This window comes from Sinocyclocheilus anshuiensis, unplaced genomic scaffold (assembly GCF_001515605.1).
Source record: "Sinocyclocheilus anshuiensis isolate Anshui unplaced genomic scaffold, SAMN03320099.WGS_v1.1 scaffold3470, whole genome shotgun sequence".
NCBI lineage: Eukaryota > Metazoa > Chordata > Actinopteri > Cypriniformes > Cyprinidae > Sinocyclocheilus > Sinocyclocheilus anshuiensis.
The window spans coordinates 105,691-123,677 of NW_015541140.1; the positions used below are offsets into that span (position 1 = coordinate 105,691).

The window sequence follows — 17,987 nt, forward strand, 5'->3', positions numbered from 1 at the left end:
CTTCTTTGGGGGGGGGGGGAGAAAAATTATATCCATTATTAATGATTGTTTCAACATTTCCACGAGTCTTTTCCATTTGAATTATTTTGAGACCAAATAAATTATTCAAAGTGCTACAAAACAGTTTTCCAGTAAAGGAACCATGGCTGCATATTAAACAATTCATTGATATTTCCCTGCACTTTCAGGAAGCAGGAATGTTTTTTTGTTTTCCCCCACGTTTCTATATCCAAACTAATAACTAGATTTTACAACTAGCATGAGCAAAAATAGCACTCTCAAAACATTCCAGATACAAAGGAAAGTCGCTCCCGATTCCATCCCAATCAAATCTTACTTTATATTTCATCTTTATATATAGATAAACAGAAACGAGAACTATGGTGTGCATGAAAAGAATGAGTCCTGGTAAAAAAAGAATAAGTGATGTAAAATCTGTTTGCATGGATGTACCTCTTAAATTTGTAGATGAGAAATACAGCTAAACCCAAAAACACCACAGACAGAAGCATCAGCATAGCAGAACTGCTGTGTCTCGGGATGGAGTCAACCAGTGGAGCTGTGACAAAGACAAACACAAGTGTTACTCCACACTGACTCTTTTTAATAAGAAAACCAATGTCTTTTATATCTTTATATACACGGCCATTCACGAGTGAATTAAAGAACAACTGATCTTGAATCATTTTACAGAGCATCTCCTGTGACAATTTCCAAAACCCCCTTCGGCTCTCTCAGAGGGACTCCTGCCAATTGTTGGCATCCCTTCAAAATCGTTCATGAGAGCCTTACACCCACTGGCTGTATATTTCCCCCGTGACTATGTTGTAGGAAGACAGCCCCATGAATCCTCTGACCTTTTCGAAAGAATCCTGAAGTCTTTCCAGAACTTTGGTCACAAAAACGGGCCAAGGAGGCGGTCAATGTTTCTCTGTAAAAGTGCATGGGTAATAGCACAGACCGTGAGTCATATATCAGTTAGAGAGTTTGCTCACTACTAGTCGATGCTATTATTGCTGCAAGGAATCAGTAACCATTACCAAGTTATTATAGAAAATGTTAAAGAAGCCAAATTATATAAATGTGGCATATGATGGTAAACAAAATGGATAATACTTAATACAGGATAAATTAGAGTGAATTCAGTAAAAGCATACATGACATCTTTTTATGGTATTCTGGCTCCATTTCAAATTATTTATTCAGCTGGCCAATGTGTTTATCCCAAAAACAGTATTATCAGTATGTGTGTTCACTTGGCATCAAACAAATGACTCTTTCCACCACCAATTACACTACTAGTTTAGCTACAGGAATTGATTCCACTTCATTTGGCTTCTTAATGCTTGTCTTTAGTTCATATAGCAATAGCAAAAACATTTTTTTTTTGAATTAAATACCTAGTGTTATGAATGTGAACATTTGAGTAAAAATTATCGTGTGAACAACCATGACGATCAGTATTGAGAGTTCAGGGAGAGAATCAAGAATCAATCTGATTCAAAGAGTGAGTTGTTAGATTGACTCAAACTGAAAAATATTGTTTATATATTTAAAAAATGTGATTTCTGTGATGGCAAAGCTGAATTTTCAGCATCATTTCTCCAGTCTTCAGTGTCGCATATCGCTAAATCATTCTAATATGCTGATTTGATGCTCTTATTAGCAATGTTGAAAACAGTTTCAAAACAGCTGCTTAATATGTTTGTGTGTAAATCATGATAATTTTTTTCTCAGGATTCTTTGATGAATAGAAAGTTATTTATAAATAGACATCTTTTGTAATATTGTAAATATCGTTACTCTCACTTTTGATCAATTTAACGCAGCCTTGCCACATAAAAGTACTGATTTCTTTAATAAAAGAATCAAGAAAAAAGTGTAGTGTAACTCACAAGTTTAAGACTTGTGATTCTTTCTTCTTTTTAAACCAAATGGTACAAAAAGTCTTTCATTCCCAGTGTTTTGCAACCAGATCAGAATATGAACTGGTTCTCGATTCCCAATCAAAACAATAGACCAGAAAGCCTTATTCTTTTCAGTGCTGACAGTTTTTTCTTCTTCAAAAGTGGGGAGATCATGCAAGCCATGATTGCTGGAGAGCAATTATCCAATTATCTTCCATAAGGCTTTCAGCATCACTGGTGGAGCATAAAAGCCCAATCTTTCAACAATTTATAGTGCTGACAAGCTTCTGGTCTCTGGAAAGCAATCAACGTAATTACCCAGGAGAATCGAGGGAACAGTATATAGCACCCAACAGAGGCTAGAGAGGGAGATCAACTGAAATACCACTGTGAAATGTAATCAAATATAAGCAGTTGCACACTACAGATGTCAACTAAATCATCAAAATAGCTACATACAGTATGTAGCACAACAGTTTTGTTACCTAAAGTTAATTGCGTGATGTAAACGATGACCCGGGAGCCAGGTTTCAACTCGAACTCCACAGAGATCTGATTTAATGCGTTGACCAAGATTTCTGATATCTAGGAAGAAAACAGCATGAAGAAGAGTTAAATACAGACTTGTCATCTCATTGCCTGAAAAAAATATAATTGGTGCTTGCTCACAAAGATGCTATGTGTTTTGTGCATGTAGCTATGCAGTTAGTAAGGGTATTCTACGGCAGGATAAAATAAAATAATTATTTAAGGTACCATTCATGTCAATACAGCACAAACTATGCTGCATGTTTGGTAGCATACACTTTCAGGAAAAAAAAAAAAAAAAAAAGGTACAAAAGCTATCACTGGGGCGGTACCTTTTCAAAAGGAACACTTTGTACCTAAATGAACCATAATGGTAACTTAAAGGTACATATTAGTACCTGCAGTGTACATAGTAGTACCTAAAAGGTATATAAGTGTACCTTTTGAAAAAAAGGTACGGCCCCAGTGACAGCTTTTGTACCTTTTTATCTGAGAGTTTATGTTTGCCCATATGAATCATCCATAAACCGTATTCTGCACTCTTGTTTGTATCAAATGCAGAGCCTACTTTGATATAAGAGTGGAAATTATGCACATTTTAATCTATAATGTCAGACTTTGACAATTATAGATTAATAATTGCGACACACATACCCCATCCCTCGTATCAAACAGGACGAGTTCCAGTGAATACCCAAATGATTTGTTACAGCTCTTTCTGCAGCTTCAATGACAATAAAATTGGCCAAATAGTAAAATGTGCTGTTATTCTTAAGAGTGTAATTTGCCAGTTGTGATTACGCCTGTGAAATATTAAAGAGTAGAGCTTCATTTTATGAAATGGGAGTGTCAGTAGTGTGGGGTTGTGATAATTTGGGTTGTGGATCAAAGAGTTTAAGGGTTTATTTAAAACCCTAAACAGTTATAATGTCTCCACAAGCACTACTATTCAACATTTCACCCGCAAAAAATGTAAATTCAAAAGCCCCTACTGTAAAAGACTCTTGCTGTGACACGTCCTTGTCAAGTAAGCCTAATTAGACACGCGTCTTTCTGCTAGAGATAATGCCTTTAAGGTTAAAGAAAAAAAAGAAAATAGGTAATAGGTAGAAATGTCAAACAATCCCCTTCAGAATATTTTTGACATGTCATCTCTTTTTGCGTTGACAATTACTTTCATTGTAGCCCCGGGTAGAAGCTGCTCTTTTATTCTGATAAAGGTCCATCATTCTCAAGCGCATTTCAACCTTGACCATTAATGAGAAACCATAAAATCTGCATCAGATCTCACCTGCTCCAGATCCTCTTCGGTCCGTTTCCTGCCATCCGATTGGTTCCGGGGAGGAAGCAGGAAGAGTTCAGCCGCAGTCGGAATGCCAGGAAACACGGCCACCAGCAGCTGTTCTTCCGGAATGTCAGCGACCTGGGTGGCGCAGGACAAAACGACACTCATTACATAAGGCTCAATGATTTATATGTTACCGTCTCCAGCATTTACGAGGGTTACACTCATTTTAAACGAGGCTGATGGCTTCCAGTAAATCATATTTTTTGTATACAGAATGAAACCCAGCCAAGAAATGATTAGACGCAAATGCGTGAATGCAAACGGTTCTACACACGTTGAATTCCTAAAAACCTCAATCAATATCTTAGTCAGAGATCCACTACAAAGCCCAAAGGTCTAGACATTACGGGCTGCCGCAAAGCCAATAAAGGAAAGCCCACCTTGTATTCTCCCAGAGATACTCACCAAAGGCCATTTCCCTCATAAAGAGGAAATTATCCGACCTCAGGTAAATAATCTTTGTTTTATCTGGCACTACCACGCAGGGCTCGACCAGTCATAAGACAATAGCTCAGGAATAGACAGCCTAAGCATAATTTACAATGAGCAATGCGGCCAGAGCCGAAGCAGTCTTGCGAATCAATACTCTGAGTCTACGTTTGTACCCACCGCTGCAATATTGGAGAAAGAAAAGCCCTGGAGCTCATTGAAGGATTCAGCCTATGTGCAACTGCTACTGATATTCCTAATGATTAATGCACATCTCCAAACTCCAGCCTTTGTTTCTTTCTCAACACGCTAGATTCGACACACACTCCGTCTGCTTGCGAATTAAGGTCCAAAAAGGCAATTAGACAGCAAAAGAGAGACATAATGTTGCAATGCTCTTAATTACACCCTGCTAATAGCTTAAGAGTCATTGTTGTAATTAAATCGCTTCTTGTCAAAACATTCCCTTCCCAGACTGAAGAACTGTGGAATAACATTAAAAGGCACAGATGCAATAATCCATTATAGCAGAGGACAAAGTTGGTATTAAAGAGGTTGTTTAGATATCTGTTGTGTTTTCTGTCATTGCAGTTCATCTTTCCCTATTTAAGTGCTTGGCTGTGTCTATTATTGACTCTCTGCTAGAATGCAAATTAGCAGATTTACAAGCAAATTTAAACAATTCAACACTTCTAGTATTTTTCATTCATATGTATAGTGCTATATATATATATAAAAAAAAAAAAAACATTACTGTCATCTTAACAGAGAGCATCCAAGGCATCGATGTCAAAGTCCTTGGGCAGTTTTTAAAGCACAACACTCACAGATGAACAATTTACTGAGAATTATTACAAAGCGAGAAATTTGCACAGCATGGGCTGGGTTTTTGCTGGAGAATGTGCCGAAGTGCACTCTGGTCAGGCTGAGAGTCCACATTAGGTAAATACAGTGGGTACGGAAAGTATTCAGACCCCCTTCAATTTTTCACTCTTTGTTATATTGCAGCCATTTGCTAAAATCATGTGGTACAAATGGAAATGCAGTTGGTCCAGTAACAGGAAAACACATTCACTTATATATATAGACTGGAGGTTTGAAGATGAAAGTGTCGTCCTGTTACTGGAGGAACTGAATTTACATTTGCACCAAATCTAGACATATTTACCTAAACTGATATACATATAAATACACACTACCAAAGTTTGGGGTCAGTAAGATTTTTGTTGTTGTTGTTTTCTCTTATGCTCACAAAGGATGCATTCATTTTATTCAAAAATACAGTAAAACTAATATTATGAAATGTTATAAATAAATAAATAAATAAATATTTTAAATATTACAAAAAATATTTTTATATATTAAAAATATTTTAATATTTTATATATTTGCATATTTAAATGATATTTTAGATGATGTTTTAGAAATATATTTTAATATATTTTAAAATTAATTTTATTCCTGTGATGACAAAGCTGAATTTTCAGCATCTTTACTTTAGTCTTCAGTGTCACATGATCCTGAAGAAATTATTCTAATAGTGTGATGATTCTAACATTGCTCAGCGACATGTCTTATCATTATCATTGTTGAAAACCATTGTGCTATATATATAGCAACATTTACTTAAAATTGTATTTATTTACATTTATTTTTTTAAAAATGAAAAAGCCTTCAATGTTACATTTGTTCAATTTAATGCATCCTTGCCAAATAAAAGTATGAATTTATTAAAAAAATTAGCACTTTTATGATGCCATTAAGCTTCAAAAACTATGCAAAAGCACAAAAAAAAAACAATAAAAGTGGTCCATACAACTGATATGCCATATTCAATGTCTTCTGAAGTCAAACAATTGCTTTTCATTAGAAATTATGTTGGTATTGGTAACACCCTCCCTCCCCTGAAATGCCGCTATAAAATAATAATAATAAAACAAATAAATTAACCATTATTAAACGAAACAAAAAAATGAGGCTCCATTTTGACACTTGTGCATATCATTACTCCATGTAAAATGCTGTGAAGTTTAATGGATCATTGATGTCACAAGTACTAACGGGTATTTGTGCCGACTCTCCCCCCCCATGATATCCTATTCTCTCTATACCACACCCATCAATAACAGTGTCAAAAATGCCTAAAATAATAAACAAAACTTGGTCCTTCTTTCAGTATCAAAGTGTTTGTGATTCAAGTCCTGTGCTGACTCAGAGGCACCGGCTCTGCCTTTAACCCCTGCTACTGAAACCTTCTATTCTCATCTCCTCAGGCTGTTATACCACTATTGCCCCGGTGCAGAGAACAGACAGCCCCCTCCACTCACCTCTCCTGCCCATTGCCTCAAACAGCCGTCTTAAATGGACCTTGACTTTGATTATGTCTGAGCCTCGCTCTCCCTCTCTTTTTAATACACTGAGCTGTTTATCAGCGGCAGTATGGATAAAGTGTATCTGCTACCTCTAGGGCACCACGGGATGTGCTTTAAATGCGAGAGGATAAATGAAAGGAACGGGAAAAAGCGAGTCTCTTTACCATGGGAGCTCAATATTAAGCCATTAGGCTTTGAACTTGATGTTGAAACAAAGAGGGGGAAAAGTTGGAAGAGGACAGTTTTACTTCTGGTGAATTCTGGGTAAAGCCAGGGAATCTGAGGCCAGAAAGATAATGAGAGAGAAAGAGCACATGCAGAAGATGGAGGTGCGTTTACGAGCAGATGTGAGATCAGTAGCCTCTTTGTGCTCAGCTGGTCTGACTTTGTTCTCAGGCAGATTCTGTTCTGTATGAGGGAGTTTAGATTTAAGTGTGATATTTAGGGATTTCTGTATTTTTGTGTTTTATGTCTGAAACAGAGAGAGAGAGTATATGGCTGGTTTGATGAGCACAGTCTTTCTAATGAAACAGGAAGCTGAAAAATCACTTCAAACCAGACTAAGCTGGTTTTATGATCTTAGCTGGTCTCTAATGGTCTATTTGCTGGTTTTAGATGGGTTTTGGGTACTTTGGGCAATGTGAGCATGGCTGGCTGCACCCCTAAACCAGCTACACTATTGTAAACCATCTCAAGTCTAGCAGACCAGCTTAGGCTGTTTTAAGCATAAAAGAAACAACACGTGTTAAAATTATATACATTACCATTTAAAAGTTTGGGATAAGTAAGTTTTATTTATTTATTTATTTGAAAGAAACATCTACTTTTATTTAGCAAAGATGCATTAAACTGATCAAAAATGATAGTGAAATATTTTCTAATGTTACAAAAAAAATTTTTTTCAAATAAATTCAGTTATTTTTTTTTTCTGTTCATTTAAGAATTAAGAAAAAATATATCATGGTTTCCACAAAAATATTAAGCAGCACAACTGTTTTCAACATTGATAATAATAAAATGTATTTATTTATTTATTGGTTGATTGATTGATTGATTGATTGAAATGTATACTGTTATTCAGCGAGGATGCATTAAATTGATCAAAAGTGACAGTAAAAAAAAAAAAAAATTCTAATGTTACATTTTTTCCCCAAAATAAATTATTTTGAATTGTCTGTTCATTAAAGAATCCAGAAAAAAAAATGTATCACAGTTTTCACAAAAACATTAAGCAGCACAACTGTTTTAACATTGATAAATATAATCTTTTTAGCACTAAATCAGCATATTAGACTGATTTCTGAAGGATCATGTGACACTGAAGACTGTTGAAAATTTTGCTTTGCCATCACATTAATGTATTTTAAACCTTTTTTTATATATTATTTCACCAATGTATTTATTTATTTACTTACTTCCTTAATGTAAAAAAAATGCAGACTACTCGAGCATAAGAAACCTTTCAAAAGATCTTTCAAAAAATCTAACTGACCCCAAACTTTAGCATAATAGTTCAAACAATTATTGTAATTATTTGGGCATAAACAGATTAAGTTACATTTTAGAATGGACATTTCTGGCAACTTCAACTATCAAGAACAGTTTTATTTCACCTCTGAACATTCCAAACCTGTCCTGCTCTATTATTAAGTTAGCACATATGCATAGCCAATTGAAACCACTGGGATATGATTCTATTTCGATGGACATTTGATATCGAACTGTGACGATCCCAGGGTTGGACTGACAGCTCAGGTACATGTGTATGTGCACTGAGACTGTGTAATGTCAATGTATCGATCAACAGTGGCTTCAGTCTCTCCATCAGCTCTGAACACAACTGAGAACCACTAGCGCCGTTGTCCACCACACACACACACACACACACACACAATACTGCAGACGTACATCTTCACCCAAACACCTCCCCGGAAGACAATGGATTAGTTCCCCTGAGTGCAGTTTACTAACTAGTGATTCACTAGGAATTATGCAAATAGATTAATGCTACCCACAAAATCTGTGTACAACACACTACTGAGACCTGGTGAGTCAGTTCTGAGAGCTAGGTGAGTACTAGATACACTTTACTACTGCATCACGGTGATCCAGACATCTGAATTGGCTCTTCAAAATGTTCTCGTCTACAGGCCGCTTCTGGAAATATCCCCCGTTATAACTGCTGCCGTGATCATCTCTTTAAAATGAAGTTTAATTCACAGCCTGCTTTCTGCGGGCAGTAATATTGTGATGTTAATTGCACCAGGAAAATAGGCGCTGAGTTTTGATATCTATAATAAGCCTGATTTACATATAAAGGACGTGTGTTTGTGCTGAAATGGAAGACAATGACTTAATTTAAACACAGCGCAGTGCTATTTCAGCGCATTTAGCACCTGGTTAAATGGATTGTGGGTGGTTAGCAAATAAGATGCAGGATTTTGGGATGCAATGCGACAATAGTGGTGAACTGGTTAGTGAATTCTCCCCTTTGTGTCATGAGGAGTTTGAGCAATCGTGAAAGGCAAAAGAAAACATTACAGAAACGACGTAATTCGTAATTCATATCTCGCATTACAGTGAAAATATCTAAATATGTGACAACATTTTTTTTTCTTGATCATAAAAATATTAAATACACAATTGTTTTAAATATAAACAAAGAGACATTAAAAACTGAGAAACAACACAAATAAAACCGTTTTCTGTATTATTTCTTGTCTTGTTTTTCTGTGAAAATATCTAAATATGTGCCACCAATATTTTTTTTTTCGTGTTTTAAGCAAACATCAAAGAAAATATAGTCAAAATCAATTTGCGAATGAAGTGAGAAATATATATGCAATTAAATGTGTCTTCTTGATAGGCTGATTGCTTTCTCTGATATAATGAAAGCTTTCATCTAAATCAAATAATAAAATAATTAATTTAATATATAATTATTTAAAATGTAAACAAAAAGACAATAAAATAAAAAAAAAAAACAGTTTATTTTATTAGTTCTTGTCTTATTTTTCAGTGAAAATATCTAAATATGTGCCACCAATATATAATATTTTTTTTTTCGTGTTTTAAGAGAACATCAAAGAAAATATAGTCAAAATCAATTTGCAAATGAAGTGAGAAATATACATTAATAATAATTCTCGATAGGCAGATTGCTTTCTCTGATATAATGGAAGCTTGAATCTAAATAAAATAATAAAATAATTAATTTAATATATAATTATTTAAAATGTAAACAAAGAGACATTAAAAGTTGAAAAAAAAATCTTTATTATTTTTTTGTCTTGTTTTATAGTGAAAATATCTAAATATGTGCCACCAGTATTTGTTTTTTTCACGTTTTAAGCATACATCAAAGAAAATCAAAGGTCAAAATCAATTTGCAAATGAACTAAGAATAAATCTAATTAAATTTGTTTTGCTAGACTGATAAGATAATTATAACTATAGTTAACATATTTAAATATATGGCACTAAAAGTTTTTTTTTCTTTCTTGTTATAAGAAAATAAGAATCAATTTGCCAATGGGTAAGGAAATAAAATGGCCTAAAAACTTGTTGCTAGACAGACTCTGATGCAATGGAGGCTTTAATCTAAATAGTATAATGCAATATTTGTTTTAAGTAATTATTTCAAATGTATTAATAAATAAAGAACAAATATTTTTTATTGTTATTTATGTCTAATAAATATTTAATGTCAATGCATTTATTTGTTTAAAACCCTATGTTTTCGTTTTTACCTATTGTTCCTGGATTTATTTAGTAATTCATTTATTTTTCAGTGAACAAAAATATAGAAGCAAAGTGTAAGGGGCAAGGACAAAGGATAGAATAAAGGCACCGGGAGGTATTTGACCAGGATCTGGAGGAGCTACAGAGACGAGCCAGGAAAAGACAGCGATAGAATAAATTCCCACTCACTTGGAGAACAGCCTTCTTAATTACCCGACCCACATCCTGTCTCCACTCCGGGATGTCCGGGTTGGCCTCGTCCAGATTAGGAGAGAAAGATAAAAGAAGCGATTTGAAGAATTCTGTCACAGAGGAAGAGAGAAGCAGAGACAGACCCTTAATTCTTTCTCTCATAAGATGCCCAATATCTTCTATCTGCTGTGATTTGTTCCAGATGATTTAGTCGAGCTGTAGCAGAGTTATCATTACTGACAGGTATGGAAAGGTTAGTGCTGATCACAAAAATGATTACAGTCTATTTGGCGGTTGCCAGAAGGGAGTTTTTATGACTAGATTGCAGTGTCAAGAGACAATTTCCTGTAATTCTGAACACTCTGAAAGCTGCAATAATACATTTCATCAAGGGTAGGGTTATTTATAGTCAGTGGTCGAATTGTAAAAATATTTCAGGGGGGTCAGTTTCTTTTTTCGGCGGGATGGGGGGGTTGTTCCTGTAGCTAATTTTACATAATGATTACAACATTTGTGTGATTTTTAAAAAGGTTTTTATTTAATGAAAAATTAGCCTTATTAAATGAACTATTATTTATACGCTTTTTTCCTTCTGGTGCCTGAAATGGAGGAATTTTGGTCAATATTTTGCTAAATGTGTTTTTGTGCTGGTAGTGCTGGCACCTTGGGCTGGTTTAGGCCTGTCATGGATAAATAATGATGACAATAAAACCGCCAGTAGGTGGCAGCAAGTCCATGTTTTAATAAATGATTAATTGAATCATTCAAATCAAACGATTCGTTCAAAACGGCTGATTCAATTAGAAACGAAATAAGTGAGTCCATCTGAATGGACTGTTGAATCACTGGCTCACTCGATTCAACATCGTTCAAAATCGAATTAATTCAAGGAACGAAACACCGTGTTGTTATGCACTGTTGTATAAAATTAATAGCACATTTGTCCTCGCGCACATATGCTGAAATTCAGAAAAGTGCATTGCTTGTGCAATGAATATAAAAACGTAAAAACTCATACATGGGTATTTTTTTCTTTCATTGCTTGAATTATAAGGGCATTCATCGCACAGTGAATGCTTTTGGACTCTCAAGACATGTTTTTGTTTGGTTTTTGCAAAGTCGGTGACTCGATTATGTCAGCTCTACTGTCGTCTCTCAATCCATCACAGTCACACATAGAGCACAATAACATAATGTCGGGGAATGTCTTTAAATTATAATCAAGGAAAAATCTTTCTGTTGTGCTTTTAAAGAACTTCAAAAGTTGCGCTTGAACCATTTTGCACGAAAAATGACGAAAACTTGCTTCCGCTTGTGAGCAAGCTTTGTTACAGTACCGAGTTCTGAATGGCCAATTGCCGCTATTTAGTTTGTGAATTATCATAAGTAGAGAATTTTAACATTTCATTTGCATGATAAATTTTACATAATACACATTATTAATCTAAAAAGGATGGTAAGGGGGGATGGTGGTTTTACCAAGGGGATGCTTTTTGATATTTTTTTCAACCAGGGGGATGCCATCCCCCCGCATCCCCCCTCAATTCGAGCCCTGTTTATAGTTACATATACAGTAAATTATTGTTACCATAGAGAAAAAAAAAGTAAAGAGGAAAAAGTAACTTGAAACATAGGCCTTTGTACAGTATTTACGTAGCATAAGAAACCTCACATTCACAATTTGTCATTACACATCCTTCAAATAACATTAATGTGACTATATTAACTATATTTAATGTCTCATTGAGCACATACTGTTGAATTGTGAACTATGCACTTTTGGAAAAATTATTCACTAGTTTATCAACTTCCTCCATAATAGCAATGTTAAAATGGTCATGAATGTATCACAGGATAATTGTTTTAGTGTGTCAGAAAATCGTCCATATTTCTGCCACGTCACAAATCAAGCATTCTGTGAAATAGAATTATGTTGTCAAAGGTATGGTAATGAAAGTGATCTCAAAAATTATTATAATAAACTGGTTGAGGCTAATTTTAGAGATAGACACAATTATCATAAATACAAAACACAAGATTAAATTAGAAATAACCCATATTAAAAAGAAATACACACACCTATCTATCTATCTATCTATCTATCTATCTATCTACACACACACACACGTGTGTGTGTGTGTGTGTGTGTGTGTGTGTGTGCGTGTCTGGTCAAATGATATTTACCTATCTATTAGGAAGAGTTGGAAATGGCTTGAACTCTTGCTACTGTAAATGCTCTAAAATTCTCAATGTTTATTTATTTACTTATTTATTTTCTGAGTATTTAGCAAGTATGCAAGTTAGTTTATTTTGCTGGTCTTTATTTTGTGGACTTTATTATTATTATTATTATTATTATTACAAATTATTTTAATTTTTGTATCTTTTATATATATTTTTAAGGATGCACAAGGTTCACAAAATAATTATTGTAACTTTTTTTATTTTATTTATTTATTTTAATTATTGTCAAAAAAAAAAAAATATATATATATATATTTTATATAATGGACTTCTGTATTATATGATTGAAATTCTGGAGTAAAACAAAAAATAAACATGAAAAGCATAGCAAAAAAAATTGATAACAGCATGATGGAAAGTTTCCCAGACATTTTTAATGTGACCTTGCCATAAAAAAAAAAAAAAAAAAAAAAAAAAAAAAAAAAAAAAAAAAAAAAAAAAAGAAATCTAAAGTGCAGAACCTGTCATCAGTACCATGTCATATCTGTCTGAATGTGAACACTCACCTTGTATGGCGATGCTTCTGGTGTCCTGTAGTATAGAGTCTCCTGATGAGACCTGAACAGTGACGGTGACCATGCCCTCGGTGCTGAACGTGTGGGAAATACTGCTGTCCAATGTAATGATGGGCTAGCGCCACAAACATAGTGCATACAAAACAATAACAATCCAAATTTAAGCCATAGATGTTTTGGTATTTGTAAGCTCAATGACTTTCTTAAAAAGGAAACTCTTTTAAAATGAATAGCGCCAATGGCTTTATTGATGTTTCAGGGCGAACAAGCATAAACTAAAGAACACATCTAAATACCACAAAAATGACAAGAACAAGAACTACATTATTAACGGTTCATTGCTCCTGTTCTGTTTATCTTCTACCGTAAAATGTCTCGGAGGCCTTCGCCCAACAAAGCGAGGCAGAAAATCTGTAATTAGGAGCTGGTTGTACCTCCGTGTTGTTCCCCAGCCACCAGAAATAGGTGAGCGTTCTGAAATGAGAAGGCCAGACCACTGCCGTCAAGTTCACCTCCTTATTCTTAATGACTACATATGGAGCCAGCAGCTGAATATGCTCCACAGGGTCTGAAACACACACACACACACACACACACACACACAGGTTTGTTTTTATGGTTTATGGGGACTCTCCATAGGCCAATACAAGAACAGCAAACAGCGCAAGGGGTGAGCAAAAACTAAATATTTCACAAAAACAACTAGCCGGTGGGATGAATAACTAGTCGACTATTTGGTCTTGTATAATTAGGCTGGTTTCGGCTTCACCTGACCCCGATTGGATGCTGTTCAAACACAGCTAGACGGAAAGCAAGGGAATGGAAACAGAATGCAGGGATCTTGAGACCTGTTTTTAAAAGTTTGAGTATTTTTAACTTGGCACGGCATTTTAAAAATGCAACACTCGCAGTGGGACGTTCGGAATAAATAAATAAAACAGTGCCAAGAAGTCAGTCAACAAGTAACTTTTCCAATAGAGTTTTGATGGGCTAACAGTCTAACACCCAAAGCACAGTATTAGCACTAAAAATGAAGTATTAGCACTAAAAATGTCAAAACTGGAAAAAAAAAATACAGAAATAATATCAAGCGTAGTGTTAGTTCTGGCAGGTCACGTTAGTCAAGCTCGCATCAGCTGACTCTCAGCTGATCCCCATCAGCCTATGGGAATACGACACCTATCTAAGCATTCATATATAAGGTCCCTCAGTATTATCAGCAGTTTTCACATTGCTCAATAGCTAATTACCCTCCTCCATCCCCAACTCCTCCTCTGTCAGTCGGGATTCAGCCTTCTGATTCTCCTTTGAATCAGACTAATTCTAAAATATGTACATAAAATTATTGAACTTTAACAATATCTGCAATACATTTATGTTGGTTCTGTTCTGTTTACCCTGGGGTGTTATCGCTGCTCTCCCTGCTCTCATCCATGCTATAGGCTGCATGGAGGCGCAGGGAGTTCTTGCCCAGAACAGAACCATACCGCCAATCCAAACTGTATGCTAATTGTCAATCATCTTTGACAATAGTGGTCCTGACAGAAATACTGTAGATAAACTATTTGGACAACTAGACAACCATTGTTACCCATATCTAGTAAGTCTGTACAAACACATGAATAAATACTAATAATAAATATAAATATATATTTATAAATATTACTTCTGTCACCATTTATTCACTCATCTGAGATCTTTACGCAATGTTTACTCCTCCCTGGGTGCAATTCTTTGTTTCTTTTTTAAATAGCCTAACCAATATTCATTGTATTAAATAATTCTGCTTCAGTATTTAATGCACATCAGGAAATACAATTTGGAGCTAATTGCTCTCATCTGATCACAAGTGCCCACCCCTTGTTTGTTTGTGAAAAGTGGAGCTAAAAGCAGTAATTGAGCACCTCAGTGTACTACACCTGTGGAGTTGAAGGACACATGCAGATTTTGGCAGAGCAACTATGAAAGTCACCTACCTAGAGTAGTGTGCTCAGTTTGTGTTTAAGAGATGCTTATTCAAAGTTTGCTAACCAGTGCCCAGCCACTTTATTGCCTGTGTGGCTACCAATTTTTTTTTTACCAAAGATTTATTTAACATAGTAGACAAGACAGCCTCTTAGTATTTGTTGTATAATTTGTGCTCTTTTGCCGGCTCGATAGAGTAGGATACTGGTTCATAATTGGGCCAATTAGTGAAATAACACTTTTTATTGCATTTTTGTTTTAATCAGTATTACTCTTGTTTATCTTTTTGTTCCATTTTTGTTCCATTTTAAAACTATCTAAATATCTTTAAGAAATATAAACAATAATAATAAAAAATAAATATTAAAACTTATTTTCAGAGAGCATATGATAAATTAGTCTGTTTTCTTCTACTGTTTTTTTTTATTGGTTTTAATCTATTTATAAATTGCACTTACAGATAATAATAGTAATTAAAAAAAGGTCACTTAAGTGTACTTAAAGAGAGTTTCTTGACTTATTTCATGACGTCTTAACACAAAATGCACTTGGAAAAAATATATATTAAATATTATCATATATATATATATATATATATATATATATATATACATATATTAAAAACAATATAATCATATTGGTTTATTTTTATTGCTTTATTGCTTGTCAGTGCAGCAGTACACTATAATTACTTCTAAAGACAACATAAGTAATTATGAAATTGCATACATTACATTAAATTACATATATAGACATACCAAAGTTATTCTTACATAGGTTAAAAAAGCAACATGAAGTTCAGCTAACTGCAATCAATATACATGAATAATAATTTTAATTGAACTGCAATTGACAATTAGATGAAATGAATAAAACCAACTGTCTACATTTTAGTATATTATTTTAAAGCATATTATTTATGCAATAATTACTCTTTTTAAAAGTATGCTAAAGTGTACTTTTTCCACAAGGGTATATCTACCAACATTTAGTGAAGTTAAAGCTTGGACTAATTGACTTTGCCAAAGAGGTAGGAAAAATAAACTTAATTCAAGATATATTCTCTGACAAACAAGTCTTATTATCTTAAACAATACTACACACAAATAAATTCATCAAAGATGTTAAGGTATTTTTACTAAAAGTTAAGACAAAAATACTACAATAACATTATAGTATAATGTTTTGGTACCTCAGCAAACTGGAGAATGTTTTATAACGCACCTGAAATAACTTCCCAACTTCATGTAGACTAAAAATACACACTGAAGTAGGCGCTCATTTGTGCGTGTGTGTGTGTGTGTGCGTGAAACCTACACGTCACATGCAGGTGGAGGGATGACGTGTCGAACCCGAGGCTGTTCTCCGCAAGCGTTGTTACTCTGAAGATGCCTGCGCTGCGGTACACGTGCCGGATGCCCTCCTGCGTCCAGCTCAGATTGGAGTAGGACACGGCCGTACCGTCTCCAAAGTCCAGCTGAATGTTTGTTCTCATAGAGTCGCCCTAAAAACAAGACGCAGAGCCAAGTCTGATTATTACAACAACTCTTTAGCACACTTTCCTTAATCACTGAGTCTGGCAGCTGTGGGTAACGTCACCATTCTGCTCCACAGACACAAGCAGTGTTTTCAGCCCTGGAGTTCATTCCTGCCATAACTCTGTCTCAAATATGAGATGAGGTGTGTGAAACCAGGCACAGGAGCCGCTTATTTACAGAGAAAACAGTCACTGCGTCAAATGAATGACCTCTCAGCATGTATTTCAGCTTCCTGTGGGAACCCATCATATTACTTTTGATATGTAATATATACTTGATACTCTATATTGTGTTGGTTTGGCTTGCTCAGATATCCTGATGGGTCAATTGCAATCCACCGCAATCATAATTGCTGTTTACAAGATACGATATTGCATATGGAATATAACCATAAATATGACTCATATGGCTCTGAGCAAGTCTTCTGTAAATCTGTATTCTGCCATTTTGTAAGCTAAAAGAACTATATTATTATTATTATTTTATTATTCAGTTGAATATGTGGGTGTGATTACATGGAGGAAATCATGAATCCTCCGTAAATTAAATTTCTTATTTCTATTTAATCCAATCCAAACAGTAATAACAGTCTGCCATATATAGACTTGCAACTATTGGTATAAATCATACAATATAATTTACATCTAAAATATTCCAATATTATACTTTATTATATAAAGTGTAGACTGTTTAACACTATTGCAAAATAAAATCTGTTTATTGGCTTCATGGTGAAAGTTTTCCTGCACACAGTACATCAGACTACAGAAAACAAATTTTTTTTATTCATTTTTTTATTAATTATTATTAACGGACTTAAAAAACACAAGGAATCTGCACATGCTTAAATCAGATAGTAAGGTTAGGAGAACCTTTTTAACTTTAACTACAGTTATATTAAAATGCTGGTTAAATAAAATCAAAAGCTGTAAAATGTCATGATATATTTTTAGGTATATTATGTGATCAGCTAGGTACAAAAAAGAAGGCAAACCTCACCCCATTAAATAATAATAATAATAATAATAATAATAATAATAATAATATTAATAATAATAATAATAATAATAATAATAATAATAATAATAATAATAATAATAATAATAATAATAATAATAATAATAATAATAATAATAATAATAATAATAATAATAATAATAATAATAATAATAATAATAATAATAATAATAATAATAATAATAATAATA

The 17,987-nt window shown here is 34.1% G+C and overlaps 1 protein-coding gene across 1 annotated transcript in view; it reads right to left on the bottom strand.

Moving 5' to 3' along the window:
* The window catches only part of LOC107690754 (VPS10 domain-containing receptor SorCS3-like), a 19,353-nt gene extending 2,613 nt beyond the window's left edge, over positions 1-16,740 (bottom strand). The window contains exons 1-7 of the mRNA XM_016489162.1: positions 16,559-16,740; positions 13,711-13,844; positions 13,268-13,391; positions 10,515-10,627; positions 3,727-3,858; positions 2,393-2,492; positions 454-559 (exon numbers count right to left, since the gene is read on the bottom strand). Coding sequence (XP_016344648.1) covers positions 454-559; positions 2,393-2,492; positions 3,727-3,858; positions 10,515-10,627; positions 13,268-13,391; positions 13,711-13,844; positions 16,559-16,736 — 887 coding nt within the window. The 5' untranslated portion in view covers positions 16,737-16,740. The remainder of the gene's footprint in view (positions 1-453; positions 560-2,392; positions 2,493-3,726; positions 3,859-10,514; positions 10,628-13,267; positions 13,392-13,710; positions 13,845-16,558) is intronic.
* Between the last annotated feature and the right edge of the window lie 1,247 nt (positions 16,741-17,987).